The sequence below is a fragment of the Talpa occidentalis genome, unplaced genomic scaffold (assembly GCF_014898055.3).
Source record: "Talpa occidentalis isolate TD23 unplaced genomic scaffold, MPIMG_talOcc4v2.1 talOcc4.16, whole genome shotgun sequence".
Taxonomy (NCBI): Eukaryota; Metazoa; Chordata; class Mammalia; order Eulipotyphla; family Talpidae; genus Talpa; species Talpa occidentalis.
The window spans coordinates 30684169-30693055 of record NW_023601653.1 but is presented as its reverse complement, the minus strand read 5'-3'; the positions used below and the strand labels follow the sequence as shown (position 1 = coordinate 30693055).

Here is an 8887-nt window from a genome sequence, read left to right as displayed (position 1 = left end):
TTTTGTTGTTAAGGAGTAATTCTTACCTGTTAAAATATTTATTTTGATTTTTAACTACCCTCTCTTACCTGCTTAGTAGGTTAAATCATCTCCTGAATATTTTATAACATATTTTACAACATTTAGCAAATGAGTAAATGCATTAAAAAGAATCCAGAAGTTTCAAATAAAGTCTGATAATGTACATTTATTTTGTGGGACATAAAGACCTTTACTAGTTCTGATATGAAAACTTCCCATAAGTAACAGACAGGGACTCTCAGAGTTGGAGAGTAGAGGTGGTTGGGTAAATTTAATACTGCTTCCCTTATTCTCGAGCACTCCTGCCTTCAAATGATTCAAAACCTGACCTTCACTTAAAGTTCGTCTCTGGAGGGAAAACCTAAGAACACAAACAATAGGTAATTTAAAAAGCTTCTAAAGAACTATGAAAAAGGGAAAAAAATGCCCAAGACAATGTGCCACTAAAATAGAATCCTAGGGTTTAGTTAACCTGAAAAGGTCAGAAACCCAAAAAAACCAACCACCCAAGCAACCAAACAAAAAAGCCACCTTAGGAACAATGCATTAAAATTGTTTTGTTGAAATGAATGCCCATGGAAATTAAAAATTTATTCAGTCAATGGGTTTCTATTAAATACTTTAATGGACAAAAATTCATTTTATACTCAAAAACATCCATCTCTTACTTAACCAGCCTTGAATTTAATAGAAAGCAGCACCAATTTTGCTCACCTTTGAGTCATAGTCTGGATCATTTTCCTCATCTCCTTCCTCTTCCCCTTCCTATATTAAAGTTCAAAATGCATCCATGAAGTAGGTACATAGTAGGAAGAAATGGCTCATAACGTAGGGTGAATTTAATAAAAGTTACTCTATAGGTCAACAGATTTTCATGATTACAGTTTGGTGACAATGCAATTTAATCTGAAAGCTTCTAATATGAAAAATTTCCCAACACAACTTGAGACATCCAGACAGCTTTTATTGAAAAGATTTACTGCAGCCAACGTTGAAAAAGTTTACTGCAGCTTTTGACTTCTTCAAAGAGCTGATAACCCTGCAGCAGAACAGAATTATTTGAAATAAAAAAAAATGTTCTGAGTGTAGCAATTTATTTATTGAAACCTTATACATACATTGTTTGGCTGTTGAACTCTAAAATCATATTTTTTTTTCCAAAAACATGTTTATCCCGTATGACAGAATGATTATAGTAATGGAATACACAAGTCTCTCAATTTTTAAACAGAGTATTATTTGCTCATTTGGTAAACATTACCTCATCCGCTTCTTCACCTTCTTCATCATACTAAAAAGGGAAGAAAAGAGTGAAATTTGAATGAAGCTAACAAATATTTGAGAGTAGCTATAGTTAAATCTATCACTGTGTCCACTAATATTCTAAAAAGAAGAAAGATTAACTTCTCCTAAAGCAAAATGATGATAAAGGAAAAAGCTAGAAGAACCTCTCAACTTAATTCCATAATCTAAACCTGACATATGTAAAAAAAATTAAAGAGCAGACAACTACTACTGTAAATATTATTTGCCTTTACTTGTAAGGGAACACTGTACAAAAAGGAGCTAAAACTCTTTGGAGTATTTGCCATCTAGCAATAAAGACACCCAAAGATTTCAGGGCAGTCTAATTATACCTTAATACTAATCAATAAAATTTTACTAATTCAGAAGTCTTCCTATTAGCAGCTAAATAAAATAAATCCAAAGATTCTAAGAGAATCTCTTTTAACAGTTAAAAATTACATCTCTCACCAATTTCGTTCCCTATCAAATGATTTCATGGCAGGATTCAGATTACTCACATCATCATCATCATCTTCAATAGCTTCTCCAGTAAAGTATAACACTGATCTTGGGATTATACGCTCACGTAAAAAGTGACCAATTTCAAAGTCTGCAGCAAGGATAGCTTCAGCATCATCATCCTGTGTTTATGTTGTTGTTTAATAAACAAAAGTACAAGATTTATTAATTTTGTTAAGTTGCATATGCAAGACTCCAGTTTAAATCATATGGAGAAACTAAACTTCACTTTTAACTTTGTCATTTAGCTTAAATGTGTGACCAAACAGTCATCTACATACACCCTAGCTTTAGAAGATTTTTAATAAAATGAAGCTAAGTCAGCAGACCAGTATACACACTCAGAAATTGTGAGAAATAAAAATCAAAACTGGTTTATGGCTTAGTTTATTTTCCTGGTTTACAAATAAAATATAAAAGCAACTTTGTTACAACTGCGTTTTTTTCTTTTAAAGTAATAAAAATAAAAAGTTTGAAAAAAAGAAAAACCAAATAGGATCAAGTAGTAAGTCTGAATCTAAAGCTTTGGTAACTAATATTAAGTATACGGCACAAAATAAAAGATCACAGAGGACTATTTTATACTTCTAAATAACAATACTCAAGGCAGCTAATAAAATACCAAATGAAACGTCCCAGTTGATAACGGATTAAGTCAATCTAGGATTTCTATTTAGTGGCAAAGCACAGAAATGGTACAATATTATTCAAATTAAAAGAATCCTGTTTTAATTCTATGATACTAAACAATGACTAACACTATAAACAGAGTTTATAGTCTCCATTTTTACCCTATAAAAACTATCTTGAATCAAGCCAGTTATTACCTTTTCGGCAGAAATACTTGCCTTTGGCAGATCTAATCTAAGCCTTACTTAGCTCAAATTATTCCAATGAACATAATTTTTAATTCTGTGTATATATAAACTATTTAAATCAGCTCAGTTCATTTAAACCAAAAAAAAAAAAAAAAAAATCTGACAAACATAAAAACATATTCAAGACAGAACTAGTCTACCCCTGCACAGATTTCTTTAGAGGTTGTTCCTCATTCCAGGCTCTACGCTAAGCACAATCTATCGTTTTTGGCTATATGGTCACACACCTGGCCACAGTATGAAACCATATTTCCGCTGTAATAACAAACACAGAGAGTTCTAACCAGACTGTGGCTAGAGGAGTCTAGTAATACTACAGTCTTGAAAATCAGTCCCCCACAACAGTATTTATAAATCTCAAAATAAAGTATTTCTTTTAGAATTTCTCAATGAGCATTCTGAATGGGATTTTTCAGATGCACAGTTTCCTATGCATTTCAAGTATCAGAACAAAATGTTAACAGCAATTATTTTACTTCCCCACTTATGAGAACCAATCCTTTAATTTTGTACAGTGAAACAAATTCAACAAATAAGGAAAAATTCAACATACCAGATCTCCACTCTCAGGAACTGCAAAATTGAGAGAAGAAATTCAAATGAGTAAGAAACTAAACAAAACACAATCAAACAACCATCCATATCCAAATAAAACAGTACTTACCTTCAGGAGGGGCAAAAAAATTAAAGAAAGAATCATTGGAAACTGTTTTGGTCACTGTACGAACTGTCCCGCGACCCTTGTGTTTCTGTTTCTTCTTAATGGTTTTCAAAGTGACATTCTTTCCTTTTTTCCAATCTATCTGGCACCTATCAAAACAAAAGGAGGAAAAAAAACTTTTAATCACTACATATTAGTTTCAATTCCTATGAGAGCTGAGATTTCTCTAAAGAATTATTATATTTAGATTTCAAATTTTAGAGGGAAATTGGTTAAATTAACTGCTTTCTATAGAAGTATAAAATGAACATTTTTATTTCTACCTCCCCATTTCCCCCCCCCCAAGAAACATGTTCATAATTAGCACAAACTCAAAATATAACAAATGTGTCATCCTTTGGACAAACAGTTGGAATACAGGATGGATAAGTTCTTCTGAAACAACATTTTATTGAAAACTTGGAGATAATCTATGTATGTCACGTACATAAGAAACACACACTAGGAAGTACCAAGTATCACAAAACAAAGGGATAAGCATCCTTTACTGAAATGGTAAAATTAAACTCACCCTGTACAACCCATAATTTCTGGTCCATCAAAAGAAAAGGGGTCAGAATCATCTGGTTCTGACCTCATCCGGTATGTCTTCGTTAATACTTCATTTGTGAAATATTCATTGGGTTCAAAGTGAAATTCTAATACAAAACTCTGTTTTAAAATAAAAAGTATAAAAATTGATGTACCACATCATCTATTTCAATGCTTTAGCTATGATTTTTATAAACAAAATTCTAAGTGATAATGTTTTTACTGCTCTGGGAAAGAATCACATAAGACCCAAATTTTTTTAAAAACAAAACAAGGTCTAAAAATAAACTGAAACTTGATTCAGTAACTTACAGTAGTGACATGTTCAGAATACAGGTCAGGCACACCAAAATAAACTGAAAAGGTCCAATGACCCTCTCCTCCTGCCATCCTAAGAGGACCTTATTTATTTATGTTTTTAAAGATTATTTTATCTGTACATACAAGTACTGGGACGTAGACCAGAGGTATGGGGGGGTGAGAGGATTCACCAGACACAATGGGGAGCAGAAAAGGCAGATCTACTGAAATACACTGCTGAGGGGAGCAGTGGGCCAAGACAGGAGAAGTCTGCTGCACCATGAACTTACACCACAGTAGCTGGTGACAGCTTGACAGCACTGAAACTTTAATCCCTGCGCCACCAGTGGGGCCCCTAAGAGGTTTTTAAATCTTAAAGACTAGAGCCCAAGTTGGACAGAGAAAAAGCCCAACATTAGGACATGCAATGTAAGAATCTATAGGCTACAATCACAAAAATGAATGCCCATTCATCATGGACTACTGACTTTTGGGGGTGAAGCTGTTGGTTTATCTTTCATCATGGGTTGAGTAGGGACCCTCTAACATGATTTATGTTATTCCGAGACACATGCCTTTTAATATAGAATGCGTTTTTTTATTTGTATTTCCTTGCTATTTTTTTTGTAATCTATTTGCAAACTAGGATCAAGAAATTACTCTATTTCCAAAATAGTTTATGTTCAGTGAAGATACTAGATACTGCATTCACAATCAGTACCCCACACCTTTACTTCCCAATAACAAGAGTACCAAGTATGAGTGTTAATTTCTTCACACTTTCTCTAACCCATAAACTTTCCCTCTAGAAAGTTCCATTTATCTACTGTAAATGTCTAATGTTATAAAACTGAAAATATTTCAAAGTTCTTTTACCATAGGCTGGCCAGCATCTGAGAACTTCACTTTAATATCTTTCAAGTGCTTCAGAATAGGTTCATCATGTTCCTTCAAATTAAAAAATATATATTAAAATGAGTTATATAATGGCATTTAAGAGTTAACATTCTGTTATGGATGATAAACACTTGGCTGACTGAGACATTTTGTAGTTTAGTTTTATATAATAAATACAAAGCTTAAAGTTTACTTTAAGTTATGACTTATACTAAAGCTAGTTTATTTATTTAAGTTCCACTTTACTGCCACTAGTTGGAAAAAAGTGACCAGAGAACTGTATCATTACAGACTAAAAGGCTGTATCATTACATAGACATTATACAGCTAAAAGGTAGAATACCAAGTCTTAGTAAGGTGTGTTTGTTTCAAAAAAATGTTTCCCAATTATAATTGCTGCCTTTTCCTGATGCTTCTTGTTGCTTTCCTTCTGGTTGATTCTTTTACACTTTGCTAAAACAGAAATACAATAAGCAGTCATTGTTTTGAGATAATTTTGATAGTAAATTCCAAAAATTACAGTTAAGACTACCAGGTAAATAGGAGTCTCTTATGATATGCTTCTAATTATGAGATGCAAAGTTTCCCAGAGGACAAAGTATCTGTGTTGGTTTCCTAGAGAAAGTGACAATTACAAAAGTTTGAGATTTTTATAATATTCTTTTAAAATGCATGTTTTTTGGATTTAAAGGTCTTTTTGGGTAAAGATAAATGAGACTGCTAAGACTCCCTCATCCTACTTCTACATTAAATATCTAAAGACTGAAGACAGGGACCACAAAAAAGCACCAGTCAATGACAAGCAATTATCAATGGGACTATTTCATTACCAAATTTTAAAATATTAATTGTAATTTACTTGACTGCAAGTAACAAAACTGCAGCTTCCTTCTACAGATAACAGCTGTTTCAAAAGAAAGCTGTCATTCTATAAACAATGAAGAAAGTAGTCATGACATTCGCTTAAGCTTTGAACTGATGTTTTTATAAATAAAATTACCTGAACCATATCACTGAGCAAGTCAACATTCTTAAAAACAGTCAACCAAAATTCAGGAATTCCCTTGGGGTCTTCTTTTTCTTCATCTTTTTTCTCATCTTCGAGCTTGGCCTTTTCTTTCATCTCCTCCTTGGATAAAGGACAGCATTTACTATTTAGATCACTTGATAAAATGGTATACATCCTTTTAACTTACATGCAGTGGCAAAAGTACGTAAGTCAACAAATCAAATTAAAAATTTCAGTAAAAGTTTTTTTGTAAACACTGCAGTTACCTCTATCAAACCTGACTTCTTTATTTTTTTAAAAAAGATTTTATTTTATTTATTTATACAAGCACTGGGTACAGTCAGAAGCAAGGGAGGGTGAGAGAATTCACCAGAGCCAGAGCGGGAAGCAGAGCAGGCAGAGGGACTGAAGCACACTGCTGAGGGGAGCAGCAGGCGGCAGGAGAGGTCCGCGCGCCATGTGGGACCCTCCTCTGGTGGCTGGGGAGCAGCCGGGGATCGAACCAGTGCTGCAGAGGCTGTGGGCAGCTTCGCAACCCAGCGCTCAACTGCTGTGCCACCGGGGAGGCCCAAACCTGACTTCTTTAAATGGTTTCTTTTTTTTCAAACAGATTTTATTTATTTATTTATTTATACAAGAACCAGGGTACAGGCCAGATGCACAGGAGGGTGAAAGGATTCACCAGAGACAGAGCGGGGAACAGAACAGGCAGATTGACGAAATACACTGCTGAGGGGAGCAGAGGGTGCAACAGGAGAAGTCTGCCGCGCCATGTGGGACCCTCGCCGGCTGGCCGGGATTGAACTGGCACTGTAGAGGCTGCAGACAGCTTCACAGCATGGCGCTCAACCCCCCTGTGCCACCAGGGGAGGCCCAAACCCGACTTCTTTAAATATTGCTACTACCGTACCTATCCAAAGAGAGAACCACCAGGGCCATGAGCTGTAGGGAAAAGTTTCAGGGGAAAACATGTACTCACTACACATCTTACAATAAAGAAAATACTTCCAAGATATAAAAACATGCTAAAATTAAGTCTGTACTAACCGAAATTTCATCTTCCTCATCTGGTTTCCATTCACATTCTTCTTCCGTAGGTTCATAAATTGCATTAATGATCTCAAATCGCTAAAATGATTTCAAAGAGACTGCATGAAAATACTGGCCTCCAAGCAAAAAACTGTTTTCTCATTAAGCTACATTTATAGTCATGTGGGATAAATCTTTAACTGCTATTATTGATAGTTTCCCAAATACCTAATAACCCATTTGCCACCTTCAAGTTTGTCTTTCTTTACAGAGCTTTTTTATCTTCTTGAATTTGGGATAAATAAAACAAAGTAGAACAAAGCATTACCTTATCAAATAGAGGCTGATAAAGAACAGCATACTTTCTTTCAAGATCATGAACTTCCTCATAGAATTTGGCCTCTATTTGTGCACATTTAACTTGAAGATTTTTGAGAGCATTCACTCGTCTTTTAACTACCCTAGGCAAGCTGAAAAGTTAAAAGGCATTAGTTACATAAGCACCATAAAACACAGCTCACACATCTTTAATCAATACTGAATCTGAAGCATGAAAGTTAATGACTAAGTTTCCTATTGCAAGCAAAGGGTATATACAAAATAATTAGAATTCAAGATAGGTAATACACGAAACTCTAGACTTTTAGAAGTTTTCATTTCAAAAGTGAAAGATGAATAAGGTACAATAAGAAAATGTAAATTAGATCATCAACCCTGTTGGCAGTGTTGGCAATAAAATTTGGTCTGTAAAATTTGGTCTGACAAGTTAAAAAGTCATGGACTGACCCATCCTAACTGAGAATAACCACCACCACCTAAGTTTTTAAAAATAATGTACATTGGCAAAAAGGATGATATCCTATACATCACTGTTTTCTATTTTAGTGTCTGTATTTAATTGGAATTTGAAAGTAAATAGCAATGTTTTATGAAGGGAGGATATGGATTATTAAAATAACAGTTTTACTGAGATATAATTCACTTTTCAAACAATTCACTATGGGGCATAGATTTTTAAAGGTTATACACAGCTAAGTTACGAGCCCAATAAAGAATGATCAAATTATGAACTCCTATACTTCCCCTAAGTGTTCACACTCAAAATTAACCTAACTTCAGGAACTCTACAACAGAACCCAAGTTAGAATTCCCTGCCATACAGATTGTTATAGATGATGTAATGTTCTTGACTACAACTTTACTTAAGGAAAAAACTTTGTATCTAACAATTAGAAGTTTAATGTGTTATTAAATGGCGGTAAAATAGCATGAACTGAGGGCCTCCCCCTCAGTTAACATCTCAAAACAAATCAACCCTAGAAACTTAGACCCAGCTGGTGCATGTACACATGTAACTTCTGAGCACAATGAATTGCAACCAAAGAAACTGCCCTCTCCCAAAGCAGTGAAGAAAAATTGCCTGGAATTGTCAGTCAACTTTGAAGTAGCAAGAGCCTTCCTTCCCATGAGGCTGATACCATCCCATCCCATCCTCCTTAATCTCCACAGGACTGTAACAAACCAGAGTGTGATCTTCAATCCTCCCAATATTATTATTAGAGTAACTGATTATCACCATTGTACCTGTGCTTCAGAGTACAATTTCTATGAAAGAATGAAATATTTTTCATCTGAACCCGCATTAATGGACTAAAATTTTAAACAAGATGTAAATACACTTAAAGAGAAGATATT

General features: G+C 34.4%; 1 protein-coding gene across 8 annotated transcripts in view; it reads right to left on the bottom strand.

Moving 5' to 3' along the window:
* Positions 1 to 8887, bottom strand: part of NAP1L1 (nucleosome assembly protein 1 like 1) — a 39073-nt gene that overhangs the window by 10487 nt on the left and 19699 nt on the right. For 5 of the 8 annotated variants that reach the window (XM_054696204.1, XM_054696206.1, XM_054696205.1 and 2 more), the window contains exons 5-14: positions 7521 to 7662; positions 7211 to 7291; positions 6155 to 6283; positions 5134 to 5205; positions 3938 to 4077; positions 3370 to 3515; positions 3259 to 3278; positions 1827 to 1949; positions 1283 to 1312; positions 736 to 786 (exon numbers count right to left, since the gene is read on the bottom strand). In XM_054696204.1, coding sequence (XP_054552179.1) covers positions 736 to 786; positions 1283 to 1312; positions 1827 to 1949; positions 3259 to 3278; positions 3370 to 3515; positions 3938 to 4077; positions 5134 to 5205; positions 6155 to 6283; positions 7211 to 7291; positions 7521 to 7662 — 934 coding nt within the window. The other 3 variants (XM_054696207.1, XM_054696203.1, XM_054696202.1) reach the window with 2 other exon arrangements.